Source organism: Rhinolophus sinicus, linkage group LG03, assembly GCF_036562045.2.
Source record: "Rhinolophus sinicus isolate RSC01 linkage group LG03, ASM3656204v1, whole genome shotgun sequence".
Classification (NCBI taxonomy): Eukaryota; Metazoa; Chordata; class Mammalia; order Chiroptera; family Rhinolophidae; genus Rhinolophus; species Rhinolophus sinicus.
Genome location: NC_133753.1, coordinates 50,874,022 through 50,891,635, shown reverse-complemented (window position 1 = coordinate 50,891,635; position 17,614 = coordinate 50,874,022). Strand labels below are relative to the sequence as shown.

The 17,614-nt window shown below is 32.4% G+C and overlaps 2 protein-coding genes across 19 annotated transcripts in view; one reads left to right on the top strand and one right to left on the bottom strand.

Annotated features, from left to right (window-relative positions):
• LOC109447661 (disintegrin and metalloproteinase domain-containing protein 10) overlaps positions 1 to 17,614 on the bottom strand; it is a 240,849-nt gene that overhangs the window by 134,889 nt on the left and 88,346 nt on the right. The window lies entirely within an intron of this gene.
• MINDY2 (MINDY lysine 48 deubiquitinase 2) overlaps positions 1 to 17,614 on the top strand; it is a 57,710-nt gene that overhangs the window by 8,332 nt on the left and 31,764 nt on the right. The window contains exons 2-4 of the mRNA XM_019732234.2: positions 4,754 to 4,811; positions 10,089 to 10,153; positions 15,031 to 15,189. Coding sequence (XP_019587793.2) covers positions 4,754 to 4,811; positions 10,089 to 10,153; positions 15,031 to 15,189 — 282 coding nt within the window. The remainder of the gene's footprint in view (positions 1 to 4,753; positions 4,812 to 10,088; positions 10,154 to 15,030; positions 15,190 to 17,614) is intronic.

Here is a 17,614-nt window from a genome sequence, read left to right as displayed (position 1 = left end):
ATAAGTTTATTTGCTGTAGCCAAAATTAAAGGCATGCTGAAAGAATCCTTAATTTTTTAGTTCTTATTTTGAAAAAATGACATTTCTTCCTTTTAATTCCTGTTAATAATGCTTCCAATATTTTCAAAAAAATAATTTCTTTACAATTTTAATTTAAAATATCATGAATGAAATGATTTACAGCATATTCAAAATTAGTAAAATTTTTGCTAAGAAGAAATTACATTATTTAGTTGGTCCATTTTACCATAGTAATGCAAAACTAGACTGCAGCACAGGAATCAAATATTTCATGTACAAATCAATAATGGTTCTCTCCTGAGCTCCAACTCAACTTTCTGTTTGAATGTTAAACTAAACTTCACAGTTCTGAAGCAGATATCTTCTACAGACTTATCTTCCCTTACCCAAAATCTGATTTTTATTGATTGCATGGATCTTGATTTTTAGTCTCCTGAGCCTTAGAGTCAACTTCAATTATTCTTTCCCCATCATCCTCCACTTTTCATTGGTCGCAAAGTCCTGTCAATTAATCATTTAAAATATATTTCAGATGATGTTTTACATACGATTTCATTGTTTTGTAAAAGTCTATAAATACTGGTATAATGGAGAAGATAATTGACTTAGGAGTCAGGATCTCAATTCACACTACAGCTCTTCTACTTTGGACAAATTAACTTTTTAATGCCTTCGTTTATTCTTTGAACTTAATAATGCCTGCTTCATAGGATTGTTGTGGACTAAGGGTAACATGTAAATTGAATGGCAATTAGTAGAAGTTCAATACATTTAAATATTTTTCCTGACTTTCCTAAAGAGCAGAGACTGTCAGTTAATATTTTTATCTCCTTAAGTATTTTTCCAACTTTAAAGAGGTGTTAGAATTCAGACTATGTATTTCTTGAGTACTTATTAATTGGTATTCTAATGAAACATTTAATAATGTTCTTTGGCTGGTTATTTTCATACTTACCATTACCTATATAAACTGCTTCTTATTTCTTAGTTATTTCTAGGTCCTCTGCATTTCTTTCTACCCTCAGAATATTAAAATCATAGGTATCAAAGTCTTGGCGTATATCTTTTTGGATGTTTTACATTCCTGTTTAAGATTTTATTAACACTTTAGACAGAAGGTCTTTTGTTGTTCTCCCTTTTGGTTGCTTGAGTCTATTCTAAAATACACTTCACTCTTTAAATGACTAAAAATCACAGATAATTGGGCTGAATTAATGAGGTTTTATCCTATGGCTGAGTATTTGGTGTTGGAGTAGCTATTTCCTTTGTTAATTTAACTATTCTTGCTGTGCTTATATTATTAATTTGCTCAGGAAATCTAGTTAATACAATAAAATATTTATAGGATAGGACATTATTTTCCTGGAGAATAAAAACTTCATTTTATTTGGACTCTATTAATTTGGAACTATGTGTTAATTTGGGAGGCTTTGCTCAGATTTCAGGAAGACTATTTAAACTACTTAAGAGAATACCTTCCAAGTACCCACATATAAATTAAAGTACTCTCCTTTACTTATAAACGTTATAGGTTATTACTAAAAGAGGACCGCCTGAGAACCTAGGTCATACTCCATTTATTTTTTTTCTAATTATAAAATTGTAAATTTAGAGATTCAGACAGAATGCCACAATTGTTAATTCTTAGCTAATTCGATATTCTTAGCTAGCTGTCCCATAATCTATTGCTCTTTAATAAAATTTAAAGAGACAAAGGAGTGAAAGTCTTAGGATCATTAACAAAACCTTTAGCACTTGCTTTGAGGCTATGGTGGTAGAGGAAAGCAAAAAGAGAAGCAAGCTTTCAGGAAGATCATTTTGTGGTTAAAAAAAATTAAGATCTGTTGATGGCTCCAAAGTATTAGTGAGAGGCAGTCATTTTTCTTCACTATTATACTCTTTTGTCCCTAGTTTTAATGAACATCCAGAATATTATATTGGCTAAGATTCAGGAAATCAACATACCACTGAGTATGCTTGTGAATAAGTCAGTTAAAATATTTGCATATTTGTTGTTTCACTTCTAAAATCAGTATAGAGGTTGTCATTTCCTATTTCAAATATTTGAAGCAACACGTGGTAGGCAGTTATTATTTGGAAATTTCAAGGCTAAACCCTGAAATTATCTGTTTGTAGAAATCGATAATTGTAGAATGTATTTCACAAATACATATACTGGTTAGTGCCTTGGTTTCTTATTTTTATAATTCTATAGTAGGATTACTACATTAACCAAAGCAGAGGGATAAGTAAGCTATTCATTTATGGAATATTTTGGTGAATATATTTCTGTAGTGAATCTGTCTGCGATAAAGAATGCATAGGTCTTATTTAAGAAACATTGCTAGATGTAAATGGGACTTTCAATTGGTCTGACAGTTCAGAATATAAACTTTCACAGTGGTTTAAATATCAGACCTTCAAAAGCAATACTGAAGCACCTGATAAAGTATTATATAATAACAGTTAAAATTATCTAAAGCAGGGATCAGCAAACTTTTCCTGTAAAGGACCAGATAGTAAACATTTTAGACTTTGTGGATCATATGGTCTCTGTTGCAAAGATTCAACTCTACTGTAATGCAAAAGCAGCCAGACAATACAAGGTTAGACAATTAAGTTCGCAAACTCATCCTAGAAAAAGTGCTACAGACCTCATTGCTGAATATAACTACAGTCACCTTCGAAGTACTCCCCTTGGGAAGCTAGGCACTGACACCAGTGCCTAGTCCACCCTTCAAAGCAATTTTGGAACTTTTTTTCTGTAATGGCCATCAGAGCTGTTGTCGTATTACTCTTGATGTCCTGAATGTCATTAAAATGTCTTCCTTTCAATATTTCCTTTGTCTTCGGGTAAAGAAAGTCATTGGGGGGCAGATCAGGTGAGTAGGGAGGGTGTTCCAATACAGTTATTTGTTTACTGGGTAAAAACTCCCTCACAGACAGTGCCGTGTGAGCTGGTGCAGTGTCATGATGCAAGAGCCATGAATTGTTGGTGAAAAGTTCAGGTCATCTAACTTTTTCACGCAGCCTTTTCAGCACTTCCAAATAGTAAACTTGGTTAACTGTTTGTCCAGTTGGTACAAATTCATAATGAATAAGCCCTCTGATATCAAAAAAGCCTAGCCCATCATTGCAGCAAGTTCGCGAACTTAATTGTCAGACCTCATAAACAAATGAGGGTGTATTTCGATAAAACTTTATTTAGAAAAACAGCCAGGGGACTATAATTTGCCAATGAGGGTCAATTTAAAAATATACCATATATAGGAACACTCTGTACTTTCTGCCCAATTTTTTTCTGTAAACCTAAAACTACTAAAAAAAAAATAGTCTATTGCATTTAAAAAAAAACATGTCACAGAAAATAAAAATATTTAGAATCAAGTAATGATCAAAACCTCCATGGAATCTCTTTGTTTGCACTGAGCAATAAATCCACTGGATAACTAAATCATTGTCAACTGTCATGTATGCTCTCAGACGGTCTCACACTGTTCTTTGTACAGGGATCTTTTTTAGAACCTATTCATTGACTAAAACAAATAAACAAAAAATTGTGACATACTATTACCATATTTGGTACCAAAAACACCCCAGAGCACCTTTTTCAGCACTTGGGGGAATTGTTGGAGAAATTGCTAATTTCAGTGATTTCCTTGGTTGAACAGAAAATAATTCCTGAAGGATTTTAAACTATGGTGCTATTCTATCATTGATATATTAATTACTTTGTTTGAGTTTCCATCCTACAGTATTGACTTTTCTCCTATGACTATACCACAGAGTATGCTTTTGAATAAGTCAGTTAAAATATTTATAATCATTAGCTATAATATCTGTAACTCATCTGACAATTCATTTGAAAAATTAATTTAGACTGTGTTAAAGCTGAATTAACGTTAGAAACAAATATGACTATAACATATGTATCTACTTTAAAATGTTTATTGTCAAATATAATACAGAAAAGTACATAGAACACATATCTAGTTTAACAAGTTATTATAAAGCAAATATTAGTGGAACTATCATACAAGTCAAGAAACAGAGAGTTGCCAGCATCTCAGATGTATCTTATATACTCTTTTCCAACTCCTCTTATCCCTAGGGCTAACCATAATCCTGATTTTTATGGTATTCATTTTACTTTTCTTTATAGTTTTATCACCAAATGTGCAACTCTAAATAATACAGCTTAATTTTGTCTGTTTCAAAACCTTACAAGTAGAATCATACGGTATGAATTATTCAGTGTGTAACTGATACTTTAATACTGTATTCATTTTAGCCATTCAACAATAAAAAATGGCCAGTGCAGACTGAAGTAATAGGATATTGAGTTGTGGTCAAGCCTGTCTTCAGTAAAACTGTTCTTTAGGTGACCTGTCACAATATTTTTGGTGCCTCTTCCTGCCCTTTAACTGCATTTCTGTCACGCAGAACACTGTTGCAGGTGCCTAATGACAGTCATGGTGGGTGGTGAAAGGCAGAGCACGAATCTCTGAAAACAGATTTCTTAATGTCTCTATGAGACCTTATATCATTTTGTAAAGTTGATGGTGATAGGATTGAACTTGTTGTGTTTTATAACAATTTGTCATGAAGATTTTAATAATGTGAATGTTGATGTATACATATAGTAGATTCACATACACACTTGTGTTTCTAGAATAAATTCTTTAATCACCTAAAACGTTTGATTTTATAGAAAATATACTTTGTTTTTCAGGTGAAACTTCCACCGATGATGGAAATCATAACTGCTGAACAGCTGATGGAATATTTAGGTTAGTGTTGAAAAGTGGATGATTTTTTATCTCTTTCAAAATAAAACAAAGTTTTCAAAGTTAATATAGTACCAAATCTCACCTTCCTGAGGTGCTATTATGTAATCTACTTTAAATTATAATTTTTAATGTCTTAATTAAAATTTTGTTTCAGTATGCTATTGTTCTTGGATGTTAAAGCCTTCTTTCTGACCAGGATTAAAATTTTGTAATATAAGGAGACTGGATTACATGTAGAAAACAAGATACATATTCATTCAAATAAATTGAAGAATGGGAAATGGCATAGAAACTCTGATATTGCCTATAGAAAGTGTTAAGAAATGCTGAGTAGACTTGAATGAAAGACCCAGGAGGTGATTTGGAACAGTGCTACCCAAAGTATGCTTCATGGACTTATGCCAGTCTATAAAATGTTAGCTACCAGTCTGCAGTGAGATAGGGGCTTGTACTAGAATGTAAAACATTTACATTAATAAGCACATTGTTCTGTTCACCTGAAATTTTTTCATAGCAAAAATTTCTTGATGAAGGAAGCAGTGGTATTGAATTGCATTCTTATGCAAGCTTCTTATTTCAAAATAGACCAGTAATACACAGTTTGCAGACCAACTGCATTGAGTGGAACTTGTTTATGAGCAGGTAGTTGTGTATCACACTGAGGTCTTTTATAATTTAGCAAATAAAAATTTATATATTTATACTATTACCAAAGAGGACATCTTAATCTGTATTCTCACAGTATTTTTATTAATTAATTTTTTTTGTTAGCTGATTAGTTTGTCTATGCCATTTTAGACAACTAGCTGTTTTTTTTTGTTTGTTTTTTTTGAGATGTAGGCTTGATGAAGTAAGAGATTGCAGCTTTTGGAAAACCCTTTTCTTTATGTAATTAATATCATTTAATCCCATTTACTGGCTAGGGAACCTCACAGACGTGGATAGATTACTTTGACTACTTAGATATCTAGAAATAGAATTTCTAATTATACCTCTTTTAGTCTAGCGTGGTGATTCTTAGACTTTGTGATTTCTAAGATATATTTCATGGGAAGGCTGAAATATGTGTCATGCTTTTAAGGAACAACCAGTATGACTGCCATGGAGGGTGCAAAGGGGAGGTAGCAAAAGATGATAGTAGGTAATGGGGTCAGATCATATACAGCCCTGTAGGCTATTACAGCAACTTTAACTTTTGCTGGGAATGAGCTGGGAAGGCATTAGACGATTTTCAACAAAGAACTAACATCTGACTTTGAGTTTAACAAGAATTCTCTAGCTGTTATGATGAAAATAGAACTTAGGTGGGGTGAGGACAGAAGCAGGGAGATCAGGAAGCTATTAGACCTGGCAAAAGATGGTGGTAGCTTCAAACAAGGTAGTAGAAGTAGAGGTTGTAAAATGTGGTCAGGTTCTGGATATAGAGCTGGCAGAATTTGCTGGTTGGTTGAATATGGGGTGAGATTGAGAGTGGAGTCAAGGGTCATACATGGTTTTTGGCTTGAACAACTGGAAGGATGGAGTTCACTTCAACTGAAATAGGAAAAAATGGCAGGAACGTGTTTAGGGAGGAATATCACAATTTTGGTTTTGAGATGTTTATTGATATCCAAGTGATTTCAGGAAGGCAATTGGATATAAAAATCTAGAGTTGAGAGCAAAGATCTAGATCAGCACTGTACAATGGCACTTCCTATGATGATAGAAATGTTCTATATCCATGCTCTCCAGTTTGGTAGCCACTCGCCACATGTGGCTCTTGAGCTCTTAAAATACAACTAACATGACTGAGGAACTGAATATCAAATTTAATTTTAATTTAAATTTATATAGCTACATGCTGCTGCTGGCTAATATATTGGACAGTACAGATCTAGTCTGTAAATTTACATTTAGGACCAGAAAACATAAATAAAGTGGGTTAGACTAAAAGAGATCATGAAATTTTAATGGGGGATAAACAAAAATTGATGAAGAAATATCTAGATGTAGGGTAGTGAAAGAGGTTTGGAAGTCCTGGGTGAGGGGACTCAGCTATTAGGGCAGGTAGCATGAAAGTAATGTAATTGTAATGGGATGTGGGTAGCAGTGAGCAAGAGTGATGCGAGAAAAAAGATTCTGAAGAATTTGCCTTGCCAAAAGTAAACTTCATTCAGGGCCAATCCTGCCAGGACAAATTGTTTAATTTTCTAAGTTATTTGAATTTTCTCCTCTTGAGATTACTCCAGTTCTCTGGAGGAACTAGAAATGTTTTTGAGTTAATAAGCAAACACTAGTAGAAAGATAAGAGAAACCATTAATTGATTTCCTAGCACCAAGCTGAGAAACCACAAGGGAATGGGAATTTTGATCGGTAAAGATTAGAGGAGGAGGGGATTTTAATTTGGAAATTTTTGTTAACTAGAGTAATAGAGCAGGGCCACACGTGGACAAGGCTTGTTGTAGGGCTTTGGTGTAAAGAAGAACAGAACAGGGATACCTAGAAAGTACTAAGAGGTCTAATAAAGTAAAGTGGGGAGGAAGTGTGGCAGAAATGGTAGGAAGATAACATAAAAAAGTGTCACACAAATTGGAATTTATACTATGACTTTACTCATCCAAAATAATTTATATGATGATGAGATTAACATAGTATTACAGTAAGGAAAATGGTTGTTGGGATGGTGGTGTTCTCTGACTTTAAAAGAGATAATGTATTTTATCTTTTGAATATAAATACTATATTTGTTGGTCAATGTTGAAGCATTTTAATATTGCCCAGTGTTGACCACGTTTCCTCTTTTCCAAATGCTTACGTGGGATAAGCTAACTGCTGCCAAACCCTGTCTTCCATTTTTTGGCCTAATGAAGCTCTCAGATTTTTGTTTCTTGATTTCTGCTTATTTGGTATATCCCATTAGTAGCAAAGTCTTATGGATTCTTTCTTTGAAATTCTTCTCCTCTTTGTATACTAATACTTCACAGCATGATTTATTGCAAACTCTATTATTTCCTTTCCCCTCCAAATAAGCCTACATACCAGTGTTATCTTTAGAAAGCATCAATTTCATCCTGCACTTGTCTAGTTAAAAACATAAAGATCCTTTATGATCTTTTATAAGCAGCCATATTATTTATGATTTATTATTATCTGATCGAGTTGACTCATCCAGCCATATTTCCCACCATTCTGCAACATAAATCTTACATATAAACCTTCTTATAAACTGTCTGTATAAAATGATGTTTCTTAATATGTACTTTTTCCATCACTCTTTCTCCCTTAAAGAATGCTGTTTCCTTCACTGATTTGCCAAGATCTTCCCATTTTTCTGAATCCAGTTTAAATACTACCCTCTCCAAAATATATTTCTGAGTACTACAGACTTTATCAATATCTCTTTTCAAAATTATATGATACTTAAAGCATTTATTACATTTTCACTGTATTATACTTTATCATTATCTTATTCTCTGTTTCCTGTATGTTCTCTGCTCAAATGGATCATTGGTTTTTTAAGAGAACCATTCATCTCCTAATATTTGTTTTAACCCATTACTAAACACAGACTCTCATGAAATAGTTAATAGATTGAAATAGTATTGTTGACTAATTTCAGGCAATAAAGGTTAGATAAGCTAGAAAAAACAGCACTCGTAAGAGTAGATTTATTTAGATATCTAAAACTGAAAGATGCTACCTTAGAAACTCAAACTCAGAACTGACTCTGGGTAGTGAACACACTATGTGGTATATAGATGATGTGTCAGAATTGTACACCTGAAATCTATGTAACTTTACTAACAATTGTCACCCCAATAAACTTTAATAAAAAAAAAGATTAAAAAACAAACAAACTCAGCCTTTTAAAAATATCGGATTCTTCTAATAAATGAAATATAGGATACAAATATAGCAATTATGTTCTTGATTATTTGAATAAATAATGTATAGAATTTACTCAAAATAAAGTATAGTAGTTTTCAGTTAAATGCTGTATTAAAACCCCTCTCTCTATATACACATACACGCACACACATAGCACACATACTATGTGCCATATAGGGAAGGACTCAGAAATACTTGTTAAATAGACTTGCTTATATAGCTCTGCAAATCAATTAATTTAGTACTTTTGAAGTAGTTCTTGTACCTATGTGAAATAAAATCTTTACTAGTTAGGTTTTGCTATCGTGAAGTTCTAATTAGAAGTACAAATAATAATATATTAATGTTCATAGGAATTTTTTACCAGTTGGAAAGCTTAAGAGAATACTTGATGCAGTCTTAAGAAGTTAATTTGAATTAGAAAATAAGATTTATATTATAAACAATTTAATCAACTTGTTAGTGATTTCGGAGGGTCGGTGAGAAGCTGGTTTCATATATAACTATATCAAAATAAATTCCAGATAATAAAATATTTAAACATTAAAAAAGACAAACAAAATTACATGAAGAAAGCATATGTGAATGTTTGTATACTTTTAAGAGGTGGAGATCTTTCTAAACATGACATTCAACCCAGAAGCTGTAATAGAGAAGTTTGACTATATTAAAATTAAATATTTTTGTATCACAGACAGTAGACAAAAAATCATCAACATAAAGTCAGAAGCCCATATGGGGAAAAAATATTTACCACCTATATAACAGTAAATGTTCTGATTCCTCTAATTCAAAAAGAGCTTTTATAGTTCAATAAGAATAATAGTTGTATAGGCAGGCAATTCAAAGAAAAGGAGTATATATAGTTAATACATAATTAAAAAGGCAAAATATAAATTAAAAGGTACAGCCGATATCAAAATGGAGCTACATATATTTAAAAGGTGCCACATATACTAAAAGTCATACATATATTAAAAAGGTGAAACCAAAATAAAATACATATATAAAAAGATACCAGTTTTTTTAAATGCAAAATAATTTTATTTACTTCTCAAAATGCAAACATTTAGAAGACTGATAACACCCATTCTTGGTAATGGAGTAATAGTTATATTGTTAATATCAGTGAAACTTGGTACAACCCTTTAGAGCTTTATTGTAGTTAGTGAAAGATGCTCAAATATATTGTAAAATGTAAGGAAAAGAAAGCTCAAAAGAATTAGAGTATGTACTTTGAAAAAAATGTGTGAGACTAGCAAACAGTTAATATTGATTTTCTCTGAATAGAGTTGGGGAGTTAATTTTATATGCCACCTATTGCTATAATTTATAATTAAAATCTATTACCTTTGTAGTCAGAAAAAAGTACTATTTTAAAAAGGCAACTTCTTAATTTCTTTTTACAGGAGATTACATGCTTGATGCAAAGCCAAAAGAAATTTCAGAAATTCAACGTTTAAACTATGAACAGGTAATAGAAACAATTTTTGTTATATTAAAATATGTCATTTTTAACTTATGGACGTATTCATTGGTCTCTATCAGTGGCCAGTCTGTTTTATATGAACATATATGCTATATAGAATGAAACATAGATATCATTCTACGGGACTATGTAGAATGATAACCTGGTATTTTCCTTGCAAATATTGACTTTCAAGTGATTTTGTCATTGAGTCATCCTTCCTCATTTTATTTATTTATATTTTATAATTATATTTAAGAGAAAGTTGAGCAAATGATATCTAGAGTATATCATTAGGACCCTGCAGTTTCATAGTTTCAATGTGTCCACATTTCTTAGCATGTTCTTTAGAGATTCTGTTCCATATATAGGAGGGGTCACGAGGCTCAAAATTATTGGAGCTGGAAGAAAGCAAGCAGAGCTTCCTTTTCCTCAGTATTCTTTCTTTCTTTGATAGTAGAAGGCAAGATCCTATAGTGGAAGGAAGTCTCAACCACGGAAGAAGTAGACATCATTGGAACCTTTACATTTACTTTCAGAGCTTTTTTATATATTTTCACTAGTATCAAATTTGCAGAAAGGAAGCAAAACCTCATTTCAGTATTACAAAATTTATTGAATTTGAATATTCAGATGATCTAGTCCTAAGAGAATGGAAAAGCTAACATGTTGCGTTGCATTGCTGTGTGAGGTAGGAAATCTGTAGCTAAAGCCAAATTGGTATGCTAAGTCATTTAACTTCTATTGAAATTTATAGCTTAAAGCAAGGGTTTCAAAATGTTTTTTGCAATAGAAACCACTTTTCAAATGAAATCTTATGGTAACCTCCAATATATAAAACCAGTAAATAATATTTTATAAGTATAAACTGATATGGTTTAGTGTATATTATTTATCAGATTTATGTCATCTCTTACTGAAATCAGGCTGTTTTGATTAAAAACTTGAAATTAAGAATTATGGATGATAATTGCAATTTCAATTCAACCTCAAAATTCATTTTACTTCTGTTATACAGTCTAGAGAGAATCCTGATGAATCTTTGCAAATGATATCAGTATTTTGTTTGTTTCAGGTCCATCTTGCAGTCTCAGGATACACTTTCATTAAGGTGTTGTAGACTGTTGGGAAATGATTGGAAGTAAAGTTTTGTTTCAGAGTTGAAACAAACAATATCTAACAACCACTTATAAACATGCCAGACAAAAAGTACCCTGCATTTAAAATAAGCTCTAAAACTATTCATAAGGTATTGTGATTACATTATCATTAGCTTTGGGAGTAGTATGTATCAAGCTAGCATGTCTGAGTGTGAGCTGGTATCTAGTGTTCTACAAGTATGATGTAATAATGTTATTTTCTGTGAAATTTTATATGAGCAAAAATGTTCAAGCCTGGATTATAGGAAGACCAGTGCAGAGCTGCCAGCTTCCTAATTAAAACCTCTTTATCAGAAGTTGTAATGTAAACAAAAAGCATATTTTTCCCAGTTTTGCTTAATGATAGATACCCTGACAAAATAAGAAAACATTGTGTATTTGTGTATGTGTTTATGACAGATTTTTAAATGAATACAAATATATTTAAAAATATATTTTATATTAACCATTGTCACCCCAATAAACTTTAATTTAAAAAAATTAAAATATTTCACCATATTAGAAGTACGTTTGGGAAAAATTCAAAGAAACAGTTTAACCACTGGCTTAAAGGAACCAATAGTAATTCTTTCTTGTGATGTGTTGCTTACACCATACCTAAGGTCTCTGTATTTTATAATACTATCATAATTTGGATTTAGGAACAAGATAACAAAATATTTATCCTTTTAAACTCTTTGTTTATAAATTTGTTTATTTTTGTCATTTATTAATCATTACAAAGACTATCAAATGGTATCAATTTAGTTATTTTAATACTATATAATCTATAAAAAAATGTGGACGATATATAAAGGTATAAGCATGAGCCCAGGAGCTATTTGAAATTACAATTCCCCTAAAGGAAATTGGGTGACTAGTAACCTAGAATTTAACAAATATAAAAGAAAAATCAGTAATAGTAGAACTACAATCCTATATAATTGCTCACTATTGTTACAATTTTTTTGTGTTCATCTTTGCTATAGCTTTAGGCAAAATTTTGAAAACACTGAAGGAAAAAATGTGAACTGTTTTTAAAGGTTCAACTTTTGAGAAAATACAGTTGACCCTTGAACAATGCACGGGTTGGGGGCACCAACAGGCTACACAGTCAAAAATCTGCATATAACTTTTGACTCCCCAAAAACTTAACTACTAATAGCCTAGTGTTGACTGGAAGCCTTACCAATGACATAAACAGTCATCTAACACATATTTTGTATGTTATATGTATTATGTACTGTATTCTTATAGTAAAGTAAGCTAGAGAAAAGAAAATATTAAGAAAATCATAAGGAAACTAAGGTAATATTGAATAGAAACTATAATTGAAAAAATAAAATAAAATCATAAGGAAGAGAAAATACATTTACAGTATTTACTGAAAAAGATCCGCAGGTAAGTGGATGCACATACCCGTATTATCCAGGGGTTAACTATATATTGTTTTGGGAGAACAGTTATTAGGAAGAAGTGAAACTGACAAAGCCAAAGACTATATAACAATGTTATCCTGTTATAAATCTCTCATTCATAAATTTTAAATATTTGAATAATTTCTGTTTTTAGTCCGTCCAGTCTCTTAGAATGGAATTTTGTCACTTAGTAAAACAGAACTTTGTTCTTATGACCTAAATTTGTCTTTTTCAGATTTTAGAGAGTTCCGAGTTTTAATATAAAAGGATTTATTTCATGTTCACCCTTTCTACTCTAAGCTCTCTAATAGCCTATAGTCTACTCCTATTTTATATCTTTATATCTTTTAATGGCTTGATAGCACAGTGTCTGATTAACATTAGGGATTCAGTAAAATTTTATTAAATTTTATATATTGGCTTTTATTTGTTCCATCAAATATATCCTCTATAAGCATGTCCATATTTAATGTATTAAGATGTTTAGAAAAACATGTTTAAAATAGTCTTTGTAACAAACTTATGTGATCATATTTGTTGAGAAAACTGATGTGAACAGAGTGACTCCTTAATTTGGCCAACAAGACTTTGTGATCCAGCCTCTGTCTCTTGCAGACTTCATCTCCCACCACTTTGTTCTAGCCGTGCCAGACTCTTTGCTATTCCATGGACACATTATTGAACTCATTTCTGCATCAGAGTTTTTGCACTGATGCCCACTTTGTCTGGAATGCCTTTTTTCCAGAGCTCCCAAGACTCAATAGTTTGCTTGGTCATTATTGGTTACTATTTAAGTGTCATTCTTATATAGACCTTTTTTTAAAGCAGTTTAAGTTCACAGCAAAATTGAGTAGAAAGTACAGAGTTCCCATATACCTCCTATCCCCTCAACACACACACACACACAACCTTCCTCACTATCAACATCCTGTATCAGAGTGATACATTTGTTATAACGGATGAACCTACATTGACACATAATTAATACCCAAAGCCCATAGTTTACATTACGGTTCGCTCTTGATTTTATATATATTCTATGGGTTTGGATAAATGTATAATGCCATGTACCCATCTTTATAGTGTCATACTGAATAATTTCACTGCCCTAAAAATCCTGTGCTCTGCCTATTCATTCCTCCCTCCTCCTAACCTCTGGCTACCACAGATCTTTTTACTGTCTCCATCTTTTGACTTTTCCCACAATGTTGTTTGAAATCATACAGCATGTAGTCATTTCAGATTGGCTTCTTTCACTTAGTAATACACATTTAAATTTCCTTTGTATCTTTTAATGACTTGATAGCTCATTACTTTTTTTCTTTTTGTGTGTGTGTTGTTAAAAAACATATATAATTTACTCTCTTAACCATTTTTAAGTGTATAATTCAGTAGTGTTAACTATATTCATGTTGTTTTATAAACAGATCTCTAGAACATTTTCATCTTATAAAACTGAAACTCTATACCCATCAAACAATTCCCCAGCTCTTCCTCCCTCCAGCCCCTGACAACTACCATTCTGCTTTGTTTCCATGATTTTGACAACTCTAGGTATCTCATATAAATGGAATGCATTATTTGTCCTTCTGCAACAGCTTATTTCATTCAGCACGGTGTCCTCAAGTTTCATCCCTGTTGTACCATGTAATAGGATTTCCTTTTTTTTTTTTTTTTAAGGCTGGATAATATTCTATTGTATGTATATACCACATTTTCTTTATTTATCTGTCAATGGGCATTTGGGTTACTTCTGTACATGGGTATACAAATATCTCTTCAAAATGCTGCTTTCATTTCTTTTGGATAAATACCTAGAAATGAGAGAGGCCTTCCTCTTTGACTAGAAACGTTTATCTTTAGGCTTCCTGGTCTAAAATAGGTCCCTCATCCCTGTCACTTTGTACATCCTTATCTGCTCAATTTTTCTTACCAGTACTTGACATTATATTATATATTTTTATATTTTTCTCTCACAGTAGAATGTTAGTTGCATGAGATCAGGAACTTTGTCTATTTTATTTACTATTAGATTTTTTTAGAACTCAGATTTGTACCTGGCACCTAGTAGGTACTTTTGTTTTAAGGAGGGTGCAGCTCACAGTGGCCCATGCAGGGATCGAACCAGCAACCTTGGTGTTATCAGCACCACACTCTAACCAGCTGAGCTAACCTGCCACCCCCTAGTAGGTACTTAATAATAAAAGTTGAAGGGATAAATAAATTGGACAAAGTGAAAAATTAGAAGTAGATGTGCTTACATTTACATATCTTTGTTGTTGTTGTTTGACTTTTTTCATTTTTACCCTTCCCTTTCTGTTTTCAGAATATGAGTGATGCTATGGCAATCTTGCACAAACTGCAGACAGGCTTGGATGTAAATGTAAAATTCACTGGTGTTCGAGTGTTTGAATATACTCCAGAGTGCATAGTATTTGATCTTCTTGATATTCCTTTGTACCATGGGTGGTTAGTAGACCCTCAGGTAAGTAGAAAAATTTAAATTATATAAACACAAATGTAGTAAAATTTTATTAATTTGGCAAATTAATCTAGATTTATGTTTTCTGATACTTATATTTTTATGCTTTTTCCTGGAATTAGCCAAATTGTGAGGTTAAGGGCGCAGACTGTTAAACCTGCCCAAGACTGCTGAGCAATTTTAAGGAGTTAGGGGCCAAATCCTTACCAACACTTGTTATTATCTGTCTTTTTTATTACAGTCATCCTAATAGGTGTAAAGTCATATCTTGTGGATTTATTTGCATTTCTCTGATGACTAATGATGTTGAGCATCTTTTCATGTGCTTATTGGCCATTTGTATATCTCTTTGAAGAAATGTCTGCAGATCCCTTGCCCATTTTTAATTGGGCTATTTGTCTATTTGTTACTGAGTTGAAAGAGTTCTTTATATATTCTAGGTATAACTCTCTTATCAGATACATGATTTGCAAATATTTTCTCCCATGCTATGGGTTGTCTTTTCACTTTCTTGATGATATCCTTTGAAAAAAGTTTTTAATTTTGATAAAGTCCAATTTATCTATTTTTCTTTCGTTGCTTATGCTTTTGGTGTCCTACCTAAGAAGGCTTTGACTAAGCCAAAGTCACAAGGATTTACTCCTATATCTTCTAATAGTTTGATAGTTTTAATGCTTAGGTTTAGGAGTATGACTCATTTTGAGATGATTTTTGTGTATTGTTTGAGGAAGGAATCCAACTTAATTCTTTTGCATGTGGCTATCCAGTTGATTTAGTACAGTTTGTAGAAAAGATTATTCTTGCCCCCATTGAATTGTCTTAGCACTCAGAGTGATCTGTATAAAATAAACCCTCCCCTGTATCCTTGTACTCTTCTCCTTTCCTTACAAGCCTCCAGTGTAACTAAAATAAGACGCAAAATCCTTATTAGAGTTTTCATGATAATGCTACATGATCTAGACTTGACTTATTTGTCCAAATTCACCTCATATAATTCTCCTACTTTTTACTACCCTCTAACTACACTAACTGCCTTTCTGTTCTTCAGACATGTCAAGTTCATTCCTCTCGGGTTTTTATACTAGTTGATTGGCCACTGTGGAACATTGTGTTACTACCCTAACACATTGTTCTACCAGATCTTCACATTTCTAGTTCCTCATTATTCAGGCCTTAGGTCACACATCACATTGTAAGAGAGACCCTCCCTGACCAACTTGTTGAAATTAGTCACCCTCCTTTTCTCCAGTCATTTCCTCTCCCATTACCCTATTTGATTTTCTTTTCCACTTATCTAGAATTATTATTTATTTCTTTACTTGATTGACTGTCATCTCCCACGAGAATGTATGTTTTATTAGGACTGGGCTCTTATTTCTGATTACTTAAAACAGTGCTCGGAACATAGTAGGTTCTCAAATATTGACTGATGGAATGAAGTTTGTATTTAGGCATGCATTAACTACACGGTAGAGAACGCAATAGCAAGGACTTGGCAGTGTTTCTTTATCCCTGACCATTGGTAAAAGCAACAGATATTCTGGGCAATGAAAGTGTGTTTTTCTGTAAGCAGGATATCTGTATTTTTAGTGACACTCTGTCTCTAAGAATATCACTGAAAAGTGGAAACATGTCCAGCACTTTACACATCCAAGGGGAGACTTGTTGGATGCTGACAGATGACAATGCCAGGTAGCTTAAATTCTTGAGAATGAGCTGATGGCCTGAGGAACTTAAGCCTGAGTTCTTACTATTGGACTCAGATCATCCCTCTGACTATATGTAGCTATATGTTTTGGTAAACAGTTAAATTCATATGCTTAAAGAAAAAAATATAATATAGGACAGAGATGGTTCATCAGACTTTTCTGATCTACACAGTGGTTTTCAAAGTCTTGTGCTCTATATCTATTTTACTTGTTTTGTGACAAAAGGATTCTACTCCTGGGAAAGAAAAAAAGAATAAGGCAAAGTTTGAAATAGGTCTGTGAAATATCTTTCAGAACTGGCTAGTTCTTTGTATTCTAATTATGTGTTCTGCAAATAATTATCTTAAAAATAAATATCATCAGTTCTTTGAATGGTGGGTACCAAAATTCAGCCACAGAGAAGGTATTTCTCCATTATTAATTGGTAACTAACTCTTTAGGAGCAACATTGGAAGCCACATGACAGTGGAAGTGATATATTCAATGTGCTGAAAAAAGATAATGCTAACCTACAATCCTGTTTGCAGAAAAATTATCTTTCAAGAATGCAGCAAAATAAAGTCATTTCTTAGATTAATTAAATTAAGATAATGTCCTGCTGATAGACCATCATTAATGGAAACTCCAAACAGGATTTTTGAGAAGGAAAGTGACCCCAGATGGAAGGAAGAGTGAATAGAGAGAAAATAACATGATAAATATGTGGACAAATAATAAAT